This window comes from Rattus norvegicus, chromosome 20 (assembly GCF_021556685.1).
Source record: "Rattus norvegicus strain SHRSP/BbbUtx chromosome 20, alternate assembly SHRSP_T2T, whole genome shotgun sequence".
Lineage (NCBI taxonomy): Eukaryota > Metazoa > Chordata > Mammalia > Rodentia > Muridae > Rattus > Rattus norvegicus.
The window spans coordinates 5,682,422-5,703,811 of NC_141553.1; the positions used below are offsets into that span (position 1 = coordinate 5,682,422).

The 21,390-nt window shown below is 50.1% G+C and overlaps 2 protein-coding genes, 1 long non-coding RNA gene and 1 pseudogene across 7 annotated transcripts in view; 1 reads left to right on the forward strand and 3 right to left on the reverse strand.

Annotated features, from left to right (window-relative positions):
- Window positions 1-17,238, reverse strand: part of LOC120098897 (uncharacterized) — a 34,981-nt gene extending 17,743 nt beyond the window's left edge. Inside the window, exon 1 of one of the 2 annotated variants that reach the window (XR_015645592.1) lies at window positions 16,157-16,428. This is a non-coding gene — a long non-coding RNA (uncharacterized LOC120098897). Of the gene's footprint in view, window positions 1-16,156 lie in introns of both variants that reach the window. The other variant, XR_015645591.1, reaches the window with a different exon arrangement.
- Wdr46 (WD repeat domain 46) overlaps window positions 1-21,390 on the reverse strand; it is a gene marked incomplete at its 3' end in the record, with an annotated part of 127,752 nt that overhangs the window by 70,843 nt on the left and 35,519 nt on the right.
- LOC224733l-1 (LOC224733l-1 pseudogene) lies at window positions 6,058-13,825 on the reverse strand (annotated as a pseudogene).
- On the forward strand, window positions 16,618-20,207 carry RT1-A1 (RT1 class Ia, locus A1). 4 transcript variants are annotated; one of them, NM_001008827.2, is given in 8 exon segments: window positions 16,618-16,759; window positions 16,963-17,232; window positions 17,414-17,689; window positions 18,658-18,933; window positions 19,028-19,159; window positions 19,337-19,366; window positions 19,561-19,608; window positions 19,744-20,207. In NM_001008827.2, coding segments are annotated over 8 exon segments (1,110 nt in total). In that variant the 5' UTR covers window positions 16,618-16,686; the 3' UTR covers window positions 19,749-20,207.

Consider the following 21,390-nt stretch of genomic DNA (forward strand, 5'->3'; position numbering starts at 1 on the left):
ATTTAAGCAGTTAGAACAGGTACCTCATAATTGGCAGTCACCCAGGTCTTATTCATTACCCCACCAATGTCCCTTGCAAGGAGGAAAGCAGAACATACAGTCTAGGAAACAGTTCTCACCTGCAAACAGTAGTTTAGAACACTGCAGTTACACTGCCAGACTTGTGGGCACCAGGTATGCATTCATCATTTACCTTTGTTTTAATAAAGTTTAAACTCTATATTTATGGCCCCTCAGAATAGTAAGGAAACTTTTGTAACCATAGTTAACTCTTGATAAGTTTGTTCAATTTGTTGGAACTTGTCTATGATCTTTCTAAAACAATCGTTACTGTTTTGAATCATGCTAAACAAAACTTTTTCAAAAGGGGGAAAAGGCTATTCTGGAACAGTCATGTTGTTAGCAACTGCAATTAATTCCTCTCCTATTTGCTGGGAACTAATGGATACAGCAATTGTATTCATTGCAGCCGTTGAGTTTATCAGGATCATGATGGTGTGAGACGTTTTCTGTCTCTGAACTTTCAGTTCCTGAGACATCTAAAGGTACATGACCATCTTCCCACACTGCTATATTCTTAAAATCAGATATTGTTGACAGGCTTAAAGTTGCTAAGATCACCAAGGCCAACACAGAAGGCACCTCCACCGCAAGCATAGACCCTAGTCATCATCTTTTTGTAAGGAGACTGCCAGGGAACTCCAGGAAGTCAAGCCATTCCAGGAACAGGCCTCTGTTCTGGATAGAAACGAAGCACAAGAGCTTCGTGTCACACAGACTCCACTGGAGTGGGTGTGGCATGGTTTGGTTTTGGTTTTGGTTTTTACAAACAGTAACGAGTTCTCTTAACTCCCTGCCAGCCCTCCTCCCAGTTTACAGCCCAGCCTCTTCAAACATTTCTCCCAACCGTTCCTCCCACAGTTCTCCTACAGTCTAGTCAAACAGTCCCTTCTCCCAGTTTTCCCAATACCAGCGGCTCCAAACTACACCATGTAGTTCCTAAGCAGTGCAGGGCAAAATCGGTCAAACCAGCGCCAGGCCCCGACTTCTCACCTCAGCTTAAAGATACCCCCACAGGAACTGTCAAAATTGGTGTCTCTTGTGAAAATGGCTGCACCAAGGCATCTATCTCAACCTGAAGACATCACAGTAACTGTCCGTGGTGGCTCAACTCCTTTTTCCATAAGCAGGAGCTGCCCCCTCGGGAGCTGTCCATCGTGAGGGCAACTCCTCTCAGCCTGGCCCAGCAACGCCACAGAGAGGGCACCACAGCAAAGTCGCCTGCGGCCAGGAAGGACTTCTTACCCTAACCCATGGGCCCAGTGCAGAGAAAGGTAGTGCGTCTGAAAAACCCTACCAATGCCTGAGAAAAAGAAAAGAAAAGAGAAGAAAAGAAAAGAAAAGAACACCAAAACAAACAAACAAGCAAACGAACCCGAACCCACCAGTCCCTCAGCTTCCCACAAAACCCACCAACCACAAACAACCTATCAGTCCTTGAATAGTAAAACCCACCAATCTTTCAACCTTTTTATAAACAAAATAGCAAAAAAAAAAAAAAAATGAGGAAAAGGAGAAAAAAAAACTGCTGCTGAAAACCATACCCGGTAATTCCCAGGAGCAGCCACAGCAAACACTCTGTTGCCACCATTCCTCATTTTCCTGCCTTTTGCTCTAAGGAGCTTGAAATCAAACCGCCCATTCTGAGTTGCCCCAACTAGGCACTGTGGGATGATGTCACAGGTGAGGCAGGTATAAGATAGAAGGACGCCTGTCATTGGACGAGAAGGAAGGATGGGCGGGAGAAAAGTTGGAGGGAAGGGAAGGAGACAGGAACTGAGAGGAGGAAGAGACAGGAGGGACAGAGAGAAGGCACAGCTGAGACCGAAACTGAAAACACTGAACTGAGCTGCCGGTATCCTGGAAATAGGATACGGAAACGCCCCAAGGAATGACTTCTGAACACCAATCCTTGAAAGGTGTACTGGGCTACACTGACCCTTCTCGCCCTCTCCTACCACTCTCACTTTGGAGCTGCCTGTAAATTCCACAAATTCAGTAGACCCTCATGGCTTTTGAGACTCCATTCCCAACCCTTTCCTATGGACAAGACCCTCCATGAGAGCTCAGTTCTCATTCAACTTGGAGCTTCTACAAAACTCCTGGCACCAGGCACGGAGACTCTTAAGCTTAGCCAGGCTGCTGAGTTGTGGTGATGACCCACTGAACAGCTTGGTCCTCCTTTTCTTCTCCCTGAGTCTGGGGGCGCCCATGGCTCCAGGCTGCAGTGACATTCTGCTTCCCCTTTCTCACCCAGGGCAGCAGGATCTTTCCCACCCTCTTGTTCTCTTGGGAGGCCTCTTAGAATCCTCCACCCTGTACATCTGAAACCAAACCTGAAGGTGCCTAAATGTATTAACCTTTCCAGTCAAAGCTGGCCTCAATGTCCCTTAGGTAAACAATATGAATGGCCACCCAATGGCACCCTTGATCTTAGTGTTATTCAGGGTTTTTACAAACACTAGGAGAAACCAGGGTTATGCAGAGAGATTATGTTGCCAATTCCTCGTTTCTCCAAACCCTGTTTGTCTCTCCCCACCCTCCCACGATGTAAACCTCCCGTGTTCTAAGTCACCGCCCACAGCTCTGTAAGTTTGTTGCAGTTTGGGAAGCAGAAGCCAACCTCGCAGGAGTGGGAGAGCAAAGGAGCAGGAGCGGGCCAGCTGCAGCACGCACACTGCCAGCCCACACTGCTCTCTGGCTGCGGAATCTCTCAGCTCCCTCCTGCCCTGTCCTCTGTCTGTACCTCACAATCCCCCTGTCTCCAAGCCTTCCATGTTCTCATCTTACTGGATTCTATTTTACAGGAATTCGGGTGTCTTTTAGATATCAGTGGCATTACACTGTCTTAAGCTGTCCCACGTCAACTAAAAGCAGTGGAGTTGACATATGGCTCCCCATTCCTCCAGACCCAAGCATCTTAATTGAAAGGTGTCCTCCAAAATCTGTCCCATATCAGGTGAGCCACCTGCCTGTGTGACAGGGAATGGAGACCAATGGAGAAGGGACAGACGACTCACACTAGGGACCATGGCTGCTCCTCTCTACCCTCTATGCTTTGATGGAATTCTCTAAATGTGTTGAGGTGTAGGATTAAAACCCGGTAAAGTCTCTGAGGAAGAAGTTACCTTAAGAGTTGTCACATCGGGGTAGAGAGTTAAAATCTATACATGGAAGTCTTTAAACCTGAGGCTGGTGCCATCTCAGCCGCTGTCCCCTCATCAGGATGGAGGCCTCTTTGCTGACAGCCATCTTTGCTAGGGTTTGAAAGGATGGCCTTTGCCATGTGACCTCACTCCCGTCTCGATTAATAAATGACCTCAAGACATCAGCCAATCAAGGAACTAACAGCTCCTCCTGGCTGTGAGGCTGGAGCAGACAATCCTTCCACTGTCAATCACACTGAAGAAGAGCCCAGAGTCTCTTCCGTCTCTGCTGTCTCTGTCCTCAGCAGCAGCTGCCCATGCAGGTGGGTGTGAGACTGTCCCAGACCAGGACCCTAATGGAATCACAATGCCTCAGGGGGCGTCCTAGCAATGAATCAGTTTACAACTTGCACCCTGGCCATCTTCACAAAGCTCCCCTTATGGCTGTAAATGATGGAACATTCCGAAGGTCATCAGGATAACTATGGAAATCCATCACAGGCCCTGGGCTGCCTTACAAAGGCCCTGACACAATACACTCACCTGGATCCTGAGACCCCAGGTGGAAACACCTCCTCATGAGCTACTTTTCCCAGAGTTCCCTGAGCCACGGGAACATCAACCCCTGATCACCCTTCAGCCCATATCCTTGGTTCAGCCATGGACTACTGAGTGGGTGGAGACTCCAATGGCCTGACCACTGCCATAGAGGCTTGGATAATTGTCACGGTATTAGGACATTCACTCACCTTCCTTCGGGACACTGGAGTCACTTTCTCAGTCCTGACAAAGTTGTGGGGACCCACCTCTCCTTTCCATCCCTCTCTTGTCAGCGTAGGGGGGCAGCCTCACCAGGCTTGCCTGACTCCACCACTTAGCTGTACATTTAGGGGAAACCCCCTCACCCGTTCCTTCCTAGTGGTACCAACTGAATAGGACCAGTCTGTCTCATCCCCTTGCTGGGAAGGGAACTCCTAGACAAAATGGGAGCCTCCATTTCTTCTTCTTCTTCTTTTTTTTTTCTCCAGAGCTGAGGACCGAACCCAGGGCCTTGTGCTTTTTAGGCAAGCGCTCTACCACTGAGCTAAATCCCCAACTCTGGGAGCTTCTATTTCTTTTGCTTCCCTCATCCACTTCAGCACAGGCCCTCTGGTCATTCCCCTCCTCCAAACAACACACTCTGACCATTTCCCTTCCCAGCCTCTCAGGTAGATCCTCAGGCATGGGACACCACAAACCCTCTAGAGACCAATATCCCTCCCCCCTTAATCATTCAGTTATTAAACCCCAGCAACTATATAAAACAGGCTCAATACCCACACAAACCCCCTAAGTGGCAGGGGACTTAAGCCTCTTATTCTTAGCCTATTAGGAAAGAAATTTCTGCATCCCAGTTCCTCCCCCTTTACAGACCCCACACTGGCCATTAGAAACTCAGGGGAACCAATTGCTTGGCCCAGGGTCTCTGACTTATCCGGGCAGCAGTGGTTCCCTTCACCCCTTAGTATCTAACCATTATACACTCTCCTCTCCATCACCCCTCAGAGACCTCCCACTTCTCTGCGTGGACCTCAAAGATACCTTTTATTTTCCTCTGGACCCCAAATGAGAAAACATCATTGCCTTAAGCTGGACTGACCCAGACACGCACACTTGGACCGTCCTACACCAGGGCTTCCAGGAAACCCCATATGTATCTGTTCAGGTTCTGACCTCTGGCCTGCTTTCCTCGTAACTTCCTAAATTCAATAGGAAGACCACCTTCTCCTTCATAATCCATCCCTGCAAATTTGCCAGGCAGACGCTTCTGCCCAAACAGCGATGGAGGGTCTCACTGTCTAAGGTCCAGTTACTTATGTGTGACTCGATACAACTCTTACAAGGTCAGTATTCTGGATAGAAAACACCTCATCCAGTCATACAAAGCCCTCACAACCAAGGACAAAATCATATCATTCCCAGGGATGGTTGGCGCCCTCTGCTGTTGGCTTCTCTCTCTCTCTCTCTCTCTCTCTCTCTCTCTCTCTCTCTCTCTCTCTCTCTCTCTCTCTCTCTCTCTCTCTCTCCTGGTTCGCCCCTTATATGAGGCGGCCCATTGCCCCTCTCAGGAACCCCTCCTTTTGCCCATTGCCAAGCCCTTCTGCACAGTTCAACAGGCCCTGCTCCAGACCCCAGCTGTACATCTTTCAGACTTAACTCTCCTATGCCACTGTAGAAGAGGGAGATGCTCGCAGAGTCTGGGGTCCCCGGCTGGGAACTTCCTTTGTGCCATCCCCCAGAATTAGACCACACTGAGCAAGGATGGGCTCCTTGTCTGCACACTCTGGAGGCAGCTGAACTTATTAAATGCAAATCAATAGGTTTAACCTTCAAGTCACTTAGGTCAGTCTTTTTTTTTTTTTTTTTTTTTTTTTTTTGGTTCTTTTTTTTCGGAGCTGGGGACTGAACCTAGGGCCTTGCGGGCCTTGCGCTTCCTAGGCAAGCGCTCTACCACTGAGCTAAATCCCCAACCCCCTGGTCGGTCTTTTTCTTTACCACCTACACCATATCCTGACACACAAGGGTCTCCATGACGACCCCCGCCACACTCTGCTCCTGTCAGGTAACATTAGGAAGGGATGCTGCCCTTACCTTCAGCCGGGCCACGCCTCAGCATTACAAACTGTGTCCAATTACCGACTGACAGGTCATCTGTCTCTGCCGGCTCCTGCCGCCTGCCACACATGGTTCCAAGTTCTAGCGTCTGCCAATAGGAACGCCCTTGGTCAGAGTTCATTTTGAGGCTCATTCTCTCCTCCTCCTCAGACACAGATGGCACTAAAGCCTCACTGTGACCACAGTCAGCGTGGCCTCAGTACAGTTCAAAGGGCTGAAATACGCATGCCCGATTTTCAATAATGGCAGCCTCTGTCACTGCACAAATGGCCCCAAAAAACTTTTTTTTTCTTCTTCTTCTTTTTTTTTTTTCCTTTTTTCTTTTTTTCGGAGCTGGGGATCGAACCCAGGGCCTTGCGCTTGCTAGGCAAGCGCTCTACGACTGAGCCAAATCCCTAACCCCAAAAAAACCTTTTATATTCTAATTAATGACCCATGTCACCCAGGTGTGTGATGGGGTCACTGGTAAACTTGGGTACCTCATTTTCCACAGCCACCCATCAGGCACATTAAATATACAGAGGGGACACATTCCACTCTCTCATCCCCTGGGTGTAGACACGATAAAAGAAGTGGTCCAAAGCTCCTCAAAGGTCAGGGATCCCCAGTATCACAGATTTAGATGAAATTTATCCATTTTACTGAGATGCCCTCAAAGGAGCTGTCAAAAATGTTGGTTCCTATGAAAATGGCGGCACCATGACCTCTCTTCAGCCTGCAGCCAGCACAGCAGCTGCCCACAGTGAGCATCACCTTTGGAGCCTCAGCAGGAGCTGCCCCTCAAGAGCTGTCTACAGTGGCAGTGGCAACACTGACCCAATCTACAGTATTGGTGACACAGTACCACAGGAGCTGTCCACAGGACCTGTCTACAGGAGCTGTCCCACAGGGGCTGTCCCACAGGAGCCGTCCCACAGGAGCTGTCCACAGGAGCTGTCCACAGGAGCTGTCCACAGGAGCCGTCCCACAGGAGCTGTCCACAGGAGCCGTCCCACAGGAGCCGTCCCACAGGAGCTGTCCCACAGGAGCTGTCCACAGGAGCTGTCCACAGGAGTCGTCCCACAGGAGCTGTCCACAGGAGTCGTCCCACAGGAGCTGTCCACAGGAGTTGTCCACAGGAGTCGTCCCACAGGAGCTGTCCCACAGGAGCTGTCCACAGGAGCTGTCCACAGGAGCTGTCCCACAGGAGCTGTCCACAGGAGCTGTCTACAGGAGCTGTCCCACAGGGGCTGTCCCACAGGAGCCGTCCCACAGGAGCTGTCCACAGGAGCTGTCCACAGGAGCTGTCCACAGGAGCCGTCCCACAGGAGCTGTCCACAGGAGCTGTCCACAGGAGCCGTCCCACAGGAGCTGTCCACAGGAGCCGTCCCACAGGAGCTGTCCACAGGAGCTGTCCCACAGGAGCTGTCCAGAGGAGTTGTCCACAGGAGCTGTCCACAGGACCTGTCTACAGGAGCTGTCCCACAGGGGCTGTCCCACAGGAGCTGTCCACAGGAGCTGTCCCACAGGAGCTGTCCACAGGAGCTGTCCATGGTGGTATCTCCTCCCTTCCATCTTCCCCACCAGTGTCTCAGGATGAATGTCTCTGTGTCAGGACCAAGAAAGTCCTGCTATATTCAAGGAAACCTTCCAGGCTGTTGCCTCCCAATTATCACTGTATCCGTGTCTTCAGGCAGTCACCCCACCTTTCTGTCAAGCCAGGTGCCTCAGGTTGGTGGGGGACACGGTAAGACTAGAGGACTCCATGACCGTGGGCCAACTGTCACACTTCTCCTGATGTGAAGTGAGCTCCTTGGTCAGAACACCACGTGGAACTCTGTGTGGAATAGCATATCGGTGGATAAGGCAATCTGTAAGTTTGCTGATGGTGGTTTCACCAGACATCACATGCAGGAAAGGCAAATCCATGGTCAGAATAAGTATCTACTCCAGTAAGTACCAAGTGTTGTCCTTTCCATGAAGGACCTGATCCAATGTAGTCAACCTACCACCAGGTTGCTGGATGGTAACCTTGAGGAAAGGTGCCATTGCTGGGGCTCAATGTTGGTCTCTGCTCTCGGCAGATCTGTCTTGCTGCACCAGCTCTAATCAGCCAGCCTTAGTGAGTAGAAGTCCATATTTTTGAATTTATGCATAACCCCCATTTCTGCAACCATGGCCTCTTTGGTCATGGGCCCGTTGGGTAATGAGAGATGGCTGGTAAGGAGACTGACTGTCCACAGAATGGGGCACCCACCTACTTGGTTACTGAACTTCTCCCAAGCTGACATCACTTTTGGTGACCATGTACATGGGACACAAGTGTCTTCACAGCCTTTACTCATGTGGACAGATCTATTCCCCGCTTCTTCCCCAGATGACTCCAACCCTGCTCTTTCCAAGGCCCTGCCCATCCAGCCAATCCATTGTCCACAGCCCATGAATTAGAGAACAATCACACATCTGACCATTTCTCCATCCAAATAAAAGGCATTACCATGTGCATGGCCTGAACTTCCACACACTGTGAAGATTCCCACCAGAAGTGTCCTTCAGGGTTCTCCAGGCAAAGGGTGGTAATGCTGCAGCTGTCCACGTCTGGTGGGGCCTGCATAGCATGCACAGCCATCAGCAAGACAGGCCCTCGTCTCTTCTTCCTCAGTCTTCCAGGATAAGGCACAGCTCATGAGGCTGCAGGTGCATGCTTGGCTGCAGATGACATTGTAACAGGACTAGAGACGGGAGGCAGTTGGGCAAAGTCTTCATGTAACTTCTTGTGCCTATAGGACCTGTCCAGTCCTGATTATGTTCATACCACTTCTATATGATAACAGCTTAGGGCTCTGTGTGTCCTATTTTATGACTTGGTGGGTCAGATAACATCCAGCCTATTATAGGCAGCCCAGGTCACATGGTAACTTGGTGGCCCATTGTCAAATGTTCAGGTCGCACCAAGGCCAAGAGCTGCCTCTCACAGGGGGAATAGTTGTGTGCAGATGATGGTGGAGCCTTGCTCCAAGATCCCAAAGTTCTCTTCTGTGATTCCCTCACAGAGGCCTGCCAAAGGCTCCAAACAACATCCTTCTCTGTCACTGACACCTCAAGTACCATTAAGTGTGCTGGAGGATATTGTACAAGAAGTTGGAGCTGCCTGAACCGCAGCCGGGACCTGTTGAAGAGTCTTCATCTGTCCCAGGACCCACAGGAAGTTAGCAGCTCTCTGATTCAGAAGGCTTATGGGCCAGAGTAACAGATCCAAGTGAGGGATGTGCTGTCTGCAGAATCCAAAGACACAAACTAAGCCCTGTGCTCCTTTCTTGGTGGTGGGAGGGGCCAGGTCAGGAGCCTTCCCTTCTTCTTGGATGGAATGTCTGTGCCTGCCCCATCCACTGGATTCCTGAATTCCCTGAATTAGAAGGATTTGAATGATTGGTAGGATTTACTTCCCATCCTCTGAAGCATACACATGTGACCAGAATCCAAAGTTGTTCTGACCACGTTTCCCTTTAACTCTCCTGTCTGTCCAGTGCAGAGCAAGACAGACTGACTGTGGAGAGTGACACTTGACTACTGATGTTGGCAGTGATTCCTGAAATTCCTAAGAATGTGATACTGTTTTTTATTTACTATTTTTCTTTCAGAGGGAACTCTAAAGGCTTCCATTTACCCTTTCCAACCATGATAGCCCTCACTCCACAGGTCAGGGAACCAATGTGAGAATTCTGCCAACCTCTTTGTACATCTGTCCCAATTCTACATTCTGGGACTGGAAAAATAACCACAGGATGAATCCAGGAACCCACTGGACCTAGTGTGATTCAGATTTCAGCCAAAACCTCATTAATCCCTGGCCTTCCATAACACTTTTATCTAAATGAAGAACCATAATGTTTCCTGGGATCTCCTGGGATCAGCATTAATTTGGGTCAATATGCAATAGAGCCTGCTAAGTGTGATTATTTCTTTCCCTCAGTGTATGGTTACCCTGGTGAAAACCTGTAGGTCCCACTAGGAAAGCACTGGAGAAAGGCTAGCAGTATACATTTTAGACATTCTATAAGGGACTTACTCAGGGTCACCTGGACAGTCATTCATTCAAGGGTTCTGCATCTGCAAACTGACTCAAGGCTAGAAACTGATTCCTGGGCCGAGATGTTCTTTTGCCACGAGTGTGCAGCCTTTCTCTCAGTTGTTGACAGTGTTTCCACTTACATGATCAAACACAAACTCAGTCGGCTTCTGTGGTGATTTGATTAAGAATATTTCCTGAACCTTGGTTGTGCATACACAGAGGCAGGCAGATCTGTGAGTTTGAGACCAGCCTAGTGTACAGAGTGAGTCCCAGGGCTCCAGGGCTACAGGGAGAGCCATGTAGCTGGTCTTTGTTACTTTGTTGGTTCTTTTCTCCCCAGCCTTCATCCTCCTGGCTTCACCCTCTATGACTAGAGAGGAAAGAAGGAGACAGAGAAAGAGGGAGAGACCTGTCAATCTAATTTCTTTCCAACTATTCCTTCCATCTTCCAGCCCAGCCCCGTCTTAACGTTTCTCCCAACTCCTCCCTCAATTCCCGACACTGCACTTAAACAGTCCCTTCTCCCAGTTTCCCCAATAACAGCAGCTCCAGACTGTGACAACTGTTCTAGCCTCTCTGCTCAGTCAGCTCCTCCTGGCTCTACTGTCTCCCTGTAGCTTCTGCACCAACTGCTTCTCCTCTCACTCTGCTCCCCAATCCTTTCTCACACTCAGCTGACCTTTTTTGGGGGTTCTTTTTTTTGGAGCTGGGGACCGAACCCATGGCCTTGCGCTTCCTAGGCAATCGCTCTACCACTGAGGTAAATCTCCAACCCCTCAGCTGCCCTTCTAATGAACTATCTTGTTGCTTGAAATCCAAGAAGCAACAACACTTAATGTCATGGTGTCAAGCAGTTCTAACAGCTTAGAATTCTAAAGGGCCAGTTGACCAGCAACTGGGAACCTTTTTCAGGGCCAGGTGTGCAAGATAAAGCACACTATAGAAACAGTCTAAAAAAATAAGTAAAATGTATTCAACATTCACTCCCATAAGTCCCCAGATTTGAATTCTTAGTCATCGGAGAGTGGAAGTACTTGAAGCCATTTAGGGGATGTGGCCTTGGCAGAGGAAGCTTCTCACTGGGATGGAAATTGTGGCTCCAAAAGTCCAAGACAGTTGCAGAACCTCTCTCTCTTCCTGCTGGCTGTGGACCCAGGTGTGGAGGATCTCAACACAACTATGTGAGGCTGACCAATCCACGCTCGTCCTTAACTAAGAACAGCAAGGCGGAGCAAAACAAACCCAATGCTCAGGGCTCGTCCCCGACTGTCTTTGGGGTCACATTTATACTCCTTCACCACAGGTCCTTCCACGTGTCTGCCACAGCAGAACATCCTTTCCCCTGTGTCTGCTGCAGGAAAACCTTCTTTCAGATGTCTGTTTAGCAGAACATTCTCCATGCGTGTGCTTTAGCGAGAGATGCTTTCACCTGTGTCTTCCTCAGGCAAACGCTCTTTCACGTGTGCCCTCCAGCAAACTATCCTGTGATCTGACTGACTTTCCTAATAAACTAGAAGTCTCCACGTCAGGACTATAAAGGAATGACAGGGTAAAGGGGTGGACGGTTGACTCTGCGTTTAGACTCAGGAGCATCAACTAATGGTCTCAAATGCTTTACAGTGGTCTGGATTTTTGTGTACTGAGAGAAGTTTTAGCATATATCTTGCTACAATATACCATATACATGTCTCAACTCTTGTCTAAGGTACGTACATATGAGACTCACTGTAAACATATTGTAAAGTTCCAGTGCTTGTCTCTATGACAAACAGTTCAGAAAACTAAAAACTGCAAGTGGGTAGCCAGTCTAAAGACATGTTAGAACAAGTTTTGTTAATTACAGAAATAAGTTTTCTTTAGCCTCTTGTAGATGTTTCCAAAGTCAAACATCACGTAGATGGCTGGAAACAACTAACATTTGCCTATTCTGATACACTGTACATAGATAGGGGGTCTTTGAATCTCAGACATCTACAGGATATGGGGTTCAGAATGTTTTATGAACACAAGGCTTTCCGTAACAGTGAGGCACGAATGTGCCTGGCTGCACCACATTCTAGTTCAGAGAGGATGGAGGGCATCGAGGAACCTCCATATGGAGTTTGCTTCAAATGTGGCAAAGCTGGGCACCAGCCAAAACCTGCCCAAGCTTCAGCTGCAGACTGCATGCTGTCCTAACAGGGACAAGCAGAACACAGAGGAAGATGACTGTGAGCTTTGCCAAGTCGGGGAGTCCTTCAATATTCCTGCTCCACAAAGATGTCCACCATACACTGGGCCAGCAGCCTGAAGCTGGACGCCTCAGCACTGCAGGAGAATCTTGGGTGACTGTCCAGGCAGCCAGCAATCTCTGCCATTTCTGCAGCTTTTGAAGCTGCTTGCTCTGCACTTCCCGTTTTCTCAGGGAACATTTATATTTCTCAGGTCACTGATGGGGAGGAAGACTGGATAGCTACAGTCTCACAATAACCTTAAGTTGTTTTATATTTAAGAAAATGATTTATGTCTAGGAAGATATTTTCCGGTGGAAAACTTCAAGTTAAAATGGAAAGGGAATTAGGCAAAGAACTTTGGATGCAGGACAGATAGGACTTCGGATTCACAGGATACATAATAGTTTCTCAATGGTTGGTAGATACACATGAACCAGACATGAGTGTAATTCTTATATTTTTAATTTAATAATTAATTTAAATTCTTAATTATAAAATTAATTAATCTTAATCAATTAAATAAAGAAATAATAATTCTCAATGGAGAATTAATAATTGTTAACTATTTATAATTATGTTTTTATCCTTGTTCTCACTGTATATAGTTGATGATGTCAGAGAAAGATTTGCCTTTTATAGGACTAACGGGAACAATGTTGAGATAATGTCGTTGTGCCCTGTGTGAGGAAGCCTCTCCCTCCTACCGTGCCTACCTAAAACACCTTCTGAAGGATGAGATACAAAGCCTATGTCCTATAGCCAAGGGGAACAGAAGGCAGGATTCTGGTCAGAGTGAGGAACTCTGGGAAGAGAGAAGCATGGGGGATTCTCCACCCAGACTCAGAGGAGTCGGGATGTGTGAATCTGAGGAGAGGTGAGCAGCCACATGGCAGAACTTAGGATGGTGTAAATGGGATAACTGAGTTAGGAGAAGCTGGGACAGGCCCAGCATGAAGCCTAGGCATCCATAAATAAATGTAAGTCTGCTGTCATTATGCAGAGCAAGGACAGGCAGGCAGGAATGCCCCACAGAAGCAGCAGGAGCTGGAGCAGGAGCAAGAGCAAGCAGACAAAGAGCAAGGGATTCCTTCCATGTCTTCACTGAGGCCTCCAGCAGAAGGTGTGGCCAGATTAGAAACGGGGAGGGACTCCACTCAAATAATCAGGATTACAGGTGTCTCTTCCTCCGTCACAGGAAAGGATCAGAAACTAACCTTCCCACTTTACCTTAAGCAAAACCGCCTCACAGATGGTGCCCTCCATTTTGGGGTTTTAGTTAACCCGCATGTAGCTGACATCAAACAATCAACATCATAGTCCAGGTCAGAGTTCTGCACCTACTCTGGGGCTTTGCAGCTCCTCTGAGCACTCAGGGCTCTGCCTCCAGCCTCTTCTCTTACAGGGCGTTTTCTTCCCACGGCTGGAAAAGCATGTAAAGTTCTTCTGGATGTAAGTGTGATGAGAGCAGGGCAGCATGAGACCTGAGAGCCCTGGAGAAGCACAGACAGCAGGGAAGCCCTGGGGCAGCTCAGCCAGCCTGGGTCCCCTTTACCCTCAGCTCCGTGGGCTCAGACTCCGTCCTCTCTGTTTCTTCCACCAGGTGGCGCCATTGGACAAGGATGGGACGCTTCTCTACCATCTTCAACAGGTGAGACCTGGAGGGTCAGCAGTGGGAGGGAAGATGGGGGAAGGGGACGCCTTTCTCTGAGGAACATTCTGGGTGTTTGGATGTTCTGGTCTGTTATAAATTAGTATCCAACCTTCTGAGTGGAATTTCTCTTGTTCATGCGGAATCAAAACTGACATCTGCTCAATTACAAAGATCAGCACACAGTGTGTCTTCATCCTGAGATGAGGCCGTGTTCCTCTGTGCACAGCAGGTCCATACAATGAAAGATCTTTTGTATATTTAATTTTATCCTGTTCTATAAACTGTCATTTCAATACACACTATTTCAACCATCTCAGACTTCCTGTTACAGAGCTCTCTTCACTGGCTGGTGGTCCACTGTTGTCTGAACAGCACTGTGCCCTCCGCCCCTGACCTCACACTCTCGATGTGTAGAGGAAAGACAGGCAGGATGATTAAAATCATATTTTTATATTTATTTTCATGACCTGTCCTCTTTGTGCATATAAACATGTAGGTGCACAACCATTGAACCCTGGGAACTGAAGTCACAGACGGTGGAAGCCACCGTGTGCTGAGGGAACTCAGCCTGGATCCTCTGCACCAGCAACAAGTGCTCCTGGCTGCTGAGCCCTCTCCCCAGCCACCATTGGAATGTTTGCCTCAGGAACCACACAGCTGCCTCACAGCTGCTGGCTGACACCATAGAGAAACCAGAGGCCAAGGAAGAGACAGGGTCAGTGCAGAGCTCAGGAGGGAGGGGAGCTGGGCATGGATCGGGTAAGACCTGAGGGACAGAGACACAGAGGGCTGAGCAGGAGGAGACAGAGACAAAGGGGGAGACCTGACTCAGCAGAGTGCCCTGTGTGAGGGCATTTCCCTCAGCCTGCACTGGACACATCTCCAGAACCCTGCTGGCCTCTTACACTTCACAGTGACTGCTGTGCTGGTTTGAATGAGAACAGCCACACAGGCTCATGGGAATGAATCCTTCAAATGCAGCTGAGGCCATGTTCAGAGAGGATTGGGAGGTGTGGCCTTGATGGAGGATGTGTGCCACGGGTGTGTGCACTGAGGTTTCAAAAGACTTTCACTGGGCTGGAGAGATGGCTCAGTGGTTAAGAGCAACGGCTGCTCCTGAGTTCAAATCCCAGCAAACACACGGTGCCTCACAACCATCTGTAATGAGATCTGATGCCCTCTTATGGTGTCTGAAGACAGGTACAGTGTACTTTATGAATAAATTATATATTATATATAATATTTTATATTACATATATATCAAAATTTTTTTAAAAATCGACTTTCACTATTCCCAGTGTCTCAGTCTGTTACTTGCAAATCAAGTCGGGAGCTCTCAGCTGTTCCCCCCCACACCTCTCCTCTGCCATCATGGACTCAAATCCTCTAAACTATATAACAGATTAAACATATTCTTTTGTAAGATACCTTGGTCTTAGTGTCTTATCACAGTAATAAAAACTAACTAGAGCTAGTGTGCTGACACAGGCCATCAATCCTGTTGTGGTTGATTGAATAGGTGGCCCACTCAGGCTCATGTGTTTGGATGCTGGACGCACAAAGAGTGGCACTATTAGGAGGTGTGGCCTTGTGGGAATAGGCGTGGCCTTGTTGGAGGAAGTGTGTCACCTAGAGGAAGGGCTTTGAGGTCTCTGTGCTCATGCTCTGCCCAGTGTGGAATGAGAGCCTCTTCCTGGCTGCCTTTGGATCAAGATGTAGAAGTCTCAGCTCCTTCAGCACCATGTCTGCCTGCAGCTGCCATGCTTCCTGTTATAATGGACTAAACCCCTGAAACTGTTACCCAGCCACTATTGAATGTTTCTTTTTAGAAGTGTTGCCTTGGTCATGGTGTTTCTTCACAACAATGAAAGGGAAACTGTGACACCCAGCCCTCAGGATGCAAAGGCCATGTATCTATGTGAGGTCAAGGCCAGCTTGGTCTGCATAGTGAGTTCCAGGACAATCAGAGCAGTACAGACAGACCTTGTCTCAAAAAACAGAATAAATAAGAAGAAAAGTAACAGAGACAGATCCTTTCTGTGGGGCTGCCTACCCCAACTGCATCCTCAGGTCAGTCAGGATGGAACCTAAGAGCTTCAAGTTCCCACGGAAAACACTCACAGCACCTAATAAGAGTGGTTCACTGAAACAGGAGCCTCCGAATCCTGGAGAGGCTGCTGGGCTGCTGTGGAGACCTGCATGGGGAGGTGACTGGAGTTCACACCTGTGCTCACCCACATTTGTTGCTCTGTGTGATGGGTGAGTCTCTTCAGGAGCCCCCACCCATCTCTCCTCTTCTTTCCACTTCAGTTCTATGGCTGCGATTTGGAGAGATCTACAGAATGACGAAATCTGTAAATTTAATATTTCCCCACACTACTGATCAAGTGAAGAGAGCCTGGTCTCTGTGGGGTCCGGGAGGGGCTTGCAGGCCAGAGCCTCCTCTTAAAGGAGAAGCGTCTCTCCACTGCGTCCACAAGGCTTGTGTTGTGATTGTGTTCCCGGAAGTGGCTTTTCTTCTAGAAGACTCCAGGGTCTGACTTCTGAAGAGAAGAAGGAAGAGGAGGGTGGAGGAGAGCACACAGGAGCCTGGCCTGCGGGTCTCCTGGTGTCCACACAGCTTCTGGGTGACACCAAGACAAACAGCGCTCTGTCCCACTGCACAGGGTTCAGGCAAAGTCTTAGTCGCCAGGCGGTGAGGTCAGGGGCGGGGCTGGGGATTCCCCATCTCCCCAGTTTCACTTCTGCTTCTAACCTGTGTCAGGTCCTTCTGCCCGGACACTGACGACTCGCTGACAATTCTCACTCCCATTGGGTGCCGTGAACCCTGTGAACCAATCAGCGTCGTCATGGTACAGGAGTTATAAAGTCCACGCAGCCCGCGGGACTCAGACCGGTCCCGGATCTCAGATGGGGGCGATGGCACCTCGCACGCTGCTCCTGCTGCTGGCGGCCGCCCTGGCCCCGACCCAGACCCGCGCGGGTGAGTGCGGGGTCGGGAGGGAAACGGCCTCTGCGGGGAGGGGCGGGGGCGGCACCGGGGAAGCCCGGTCCCCGGGTCGCACACCAGACCCGCCGCCCCTTCTCCACCCGCGTCCGGAGCCCCGCGCCCTGCTCCCCGCCCGGCCCGCGCACCCGCCCGGGGTCCCGGGAGGAGGTCGGGGTCTCACCGCGCGCCGCCCCCAGGCTCACACTCGCTGCGGTATTTCAAAACCGCCGTGTCCCGGCCCGGCCTCGGGGAGCCCTGGTTCATCTCTGTCGGCTACGTGGACGACACGGAGTTCGTGCGCTTCGACAGCGACGCGGAGAAACCGAGATACGAGCCGCGGGCGCGGTGGATGGAGCGGGAGGGGCCGGAGTATTGGGAGCAGCAGACACAGATCGCCAAGAGAAACGAGCAGGTTTACCGAGTGAACCTGAGGACCCTGCGCGGCTACTACAACCAGAGCGAGGGCGGTGAGTGACCCCGGGTCGGAGGTCACGACCCCTCCGCGTCCCCACACGGCCCGGGACTTCCGGGTCCCAAGTCCGAGGTCCGGGAGCAGAACCGACCCGGGCCGGTTTCCCTTTCGGTTTGGAGGAGTCCGCGGGTGGGCGGGGCCGGGGCGGGGCCGGGTCTGACCGCGGGGTCCCGCAGGCTCTCACACCATCCAGGTGATGTCTGGCTGTGACGTGGGGTCGGACGGGAGCCTCCTCCGCGGGTATAGGCAGGACGCCTACGATGGCCGCGATTACATCGCCCTGAACGAAGACCTGAAAACGTGGACGGCGGCGGACTTTGCGGCACAAAAGACCCGGAACAAGTGGGATCAGGCTGGTGTTGCAGAGAGACACAAGGCCTACCTGGAGGGCACGTGCGTGGAGTGGCTCGGCAGATACCTGGAGCACGGGAAGGAGACGCTGCTGCGCTCAGGTGCGGGGGCCGCGGGCTTCTCCTCCTCTGCCCTCGGGCTGGGGCACAGTCCTGGGGAAGAAGGAACCCTCAGCTGGGTGATGCCCCTGTCTCAGAGGGGAGACAGTGTCCCTGGGTCTCCTGATCCCTCATCACAGTGACTGCACTGCCTCTCCCAGGGCCCAGCCTTCTCCCTGGAGAATTCTGAGTCCCTCTCAGGAGGGAAGGAGAGAATTTCCCCACTTAACAGCAGGGGCTCCCTGCTGTCAGCCATGGCCTCTCCCAGGCCAGGTCCTCTGCCCACACCCACTCTCTGAGGACACTGACTCCTGTCCTGCTGAGTGTGTCAGCCCTTACACCTCAGGACCAGAAGTCTCCTTTTCCTCATAGGAGACATGGGCTCCAGTACACTAGGCTGGTTCTCCCCAGTTTCTAGAACTTTCCATAGAACACATTCTCACAGATCCCTCCCTGATGTGGGGTTTGCCTCTCTTCCACACCCCATTTCTCTCTATTCCTACAGTGGAGAATGGTCCCATGAGCCCTTGTGGGTACCCTGGAGGAACATAAATTGTGGGATTTCTTTTTTTTTTCTTTTTTTCCTCCTTTTTCTTATTTTTTACTTTCTTTTTACTTTTTTTTTGAAGGCATTATTTTGCTTCTAGTCAGTTTTTTGCTGCAAACACATATTAAATCAATTATTTTCCATTCCCTCTTCTGTTCTATGACCACCCATATCATGCTATAGAACATCACATAAGGACGGCCATGTTGACCCACTGGCTCATGTGGATTCCCTCTTAGCTTCTGAGTCCCTCAGGAAAGTGTGCAGTTCTGTGCTGAGGAGACCAGCTCTCTCTGCAGCTCACTAGTGAGATGACAGTTGAAGTGTCAGACACACAGTTCAGTGTCATCATTGATTTAACTGTGTCTTGTGTAGATTTCAGTTTGTCTTGTTAACTGTGTGATTTCTTCAATCTTCCACACAGATCCCCCAAAGGCACATGTGACCCTTCACCCCAGACCTGAAGGTGGTGTCACCCTGAGGTGCTGGGCCCTGGGCTTCTACCCTGCTGACATCACCCTGACCTGGCAGTTGAATGGGGAGGACCTGACCCAGGACATGGAGCTTGTGGAGACCAGGCCTGCAGGGGATGGAACCTTCCAGAAGTGGGCATCTGTGGTGGTACCTCTTGGGAAGGAGCAGAATTACACATGCCGTGTGGAGCATGAGGGGCTGCCTGAGCCACTTTCCCAGAGATGGGGTAAGGAGGGAGCCTTCTGCAGACCCTGAGCTGGTCAGGGCTGAGAGGTGGGGTCATGACCCCCACCTTCATTTCTTGATCCTGTCCTTCCCAGAGCCTCCTCCATCAACCGATTCCAACATGGAAACCACTGTCATTTATGTTGTCCTTGGAGCTGTGGCCATCATTGCAACTGTGATCATTGGAATTGTGGTGACTGTTGTGAGGAAGAGGAGGAGAAACACAGGTAGGAAAGGGCAGGGTCTGTTTCCCCTCAGCTTCCTTTAGAAGAGCGCTCTGCTCATTAATGGGAAGCTCAGCCACACCCCTCATTGCTGCTGTCTCCAACTGGGTCCTCTGTCAGTTCTGGAAACTTCTTTCTGTCAAAATCTTCCTTGAATTCTCACAGCTTTTTTTCTCACAGGTGGGAAAGGAGACTACGCCCCTACTCCAGGTTAGTGTGGGGGCAGGAGTGTCCCTGAGGGTATTGGAGTGAAGCTGGAGATGTTGGGAGCTCTGGGAATCCATAGTAGCTCCTCCAGAGAAATCTTCTGGGGGCCTGAGTTGTACCATGATATGAATACATACACACACATACACATATTATGTATACACATATACATATACATACGTTTTATTTTACCCTAGGCACGGACAGCTCCCAGAGCTCTGATGTGTCTCTCCCAGATTGTAAAGGTGACACTATGGGGTCCAACTGGGGAGGGACAATGTGGACATGATTGGGTTTCAGGGACTCCCAGAATCCCCTGTGAGTGGAGGGTTGTTGTGCTGTTGTCCTCACAGTGATGGTTTGTGACTCTCGGTCTCTAGCATGAAGACAGCTGCCTGGAGTGGACTGAGTGACAGACGATGTGTTCAGGTCTCTCCTGTGACATCCAGAGTCCTCAGTTCTCTTTAGACACCAGTGTCTGATGTTCCCTGTGATCTATGGCTTCAGTGTGAAGAACTGTGAAGCCCAGCCTGCCCTGCACTTCAGGACCCTGTCCCTGCACTGCCTGTTTTCCCTTCCACAGCCAACCTTGCTGGTCCAGCCTAGGAGTGGGGGTGGGGACATCTGCATCCTGTCACTCCCTGCTACCCTGAGCTTCTGCCCCTCATTTCCACATTGAGAATAAGAATCTGAGTGTGAACTTGATTGTTCACATCCTTGACACAAGTGTGGATGGCTTTTTAAATTGCTGGATGGAATACTTAGAGGTTTTTTGTTTTGGGGTTTTGCTTTGTTTGGTTTTGTTTTTGAAAAAAATAAAAGGCAGATGGAGAAGCTTCCAGAATCTGTGTCACTAAGCTGTGTGTGTCTGGTGGGACAGAGTAAGGCTGTGGGAGCTGAGTGTGGACAGGGCTGTGCCCAGGTGTGCTCAGTCAGTTCTTGTCTTTGATGGGCTCAGGCCTCAGCTCTGTCACCTCCAGGCTGTGCCCTCTCCATCACTGTGAAGACATGGGGAGAGTCTGTGATCACAAGGACACAGGGAAGGCCAGAGCCTTGTCCTGTCCCCAGGATTATGAGCCCCCAGGGCTGAAGATCAGAGACTCAAGTGGGGTCCTCTAAAGTGCAGGGTGCACAAGATAAGTCACTACATTTCCTCCCACCCACTTGATTTAGCTGCTAATGATGGGGTTGGGAAGCTGCCCTGGGCTCTCCCTGTGGCCATGCTGCTGTGGTGATTTCTGCTTCTCCTCTCCAGTGTCAGGGAACTGAGGTGCAGGATGTGCCTTTTTGTTGAACTCTCAGGAGCACATCCCCAGCTGAGATAATTGGCTTAGATTTTTCAAAACCTATTTTTAATAATGGAATTCTTAAATGCATAATCTCCCTTCCAGTCCACCACCCATGGAAAGTTGTGGAAAAGAAATGTTATGAGGATACTGGAGAGGTGGGCCTGTTCGGAAATGGTTCTCTGGGGCAAATTAATCTGCAGCTCAGTTCACAAGAATCAGCAATGGCTGGTCAGTTCAGAAGAAACAAAGAGGCTGAGCTGTTTGCTGTGTAGAAGTTCCTGGGGGCAACTTCAATCTCTAATTGACAGTCCAGATCAGTAGCGTCAGGATTGCAAACAGCAATCATCAGCGGTGGTAAAAGTCAGCAGAAACTGCCAGGCCTCCACCAAATCAGCATGAGTCGGCAGGACTGAGCAGGACCAGCACCACCCCCTGAAACTTTTGTACTCCTGCACTCTCTTATCTTTCAGCAACTTGTGTTCTGGAGTTAACTCCCTGAAGTCTCTTAATATCCGTTCCCAGCTCAGTGGACCTGGGTCTTGCAGCTCCAACTTGGACCTGCAGGATTCAGTATTCCCCATAGTCTGTCTTAAAGTCTTGTTCACAGGCCTGTGGTTGCTCTGCCTTTGGATGGCTCCATATTGCAGGAGTCCCCCTCAGAGGCCCGGGACCGTTTAAATCATCTCATATTCAGAGCACTGAAGACACGGGAGGCAGAAGCTGAGGTAAAAACCTGAC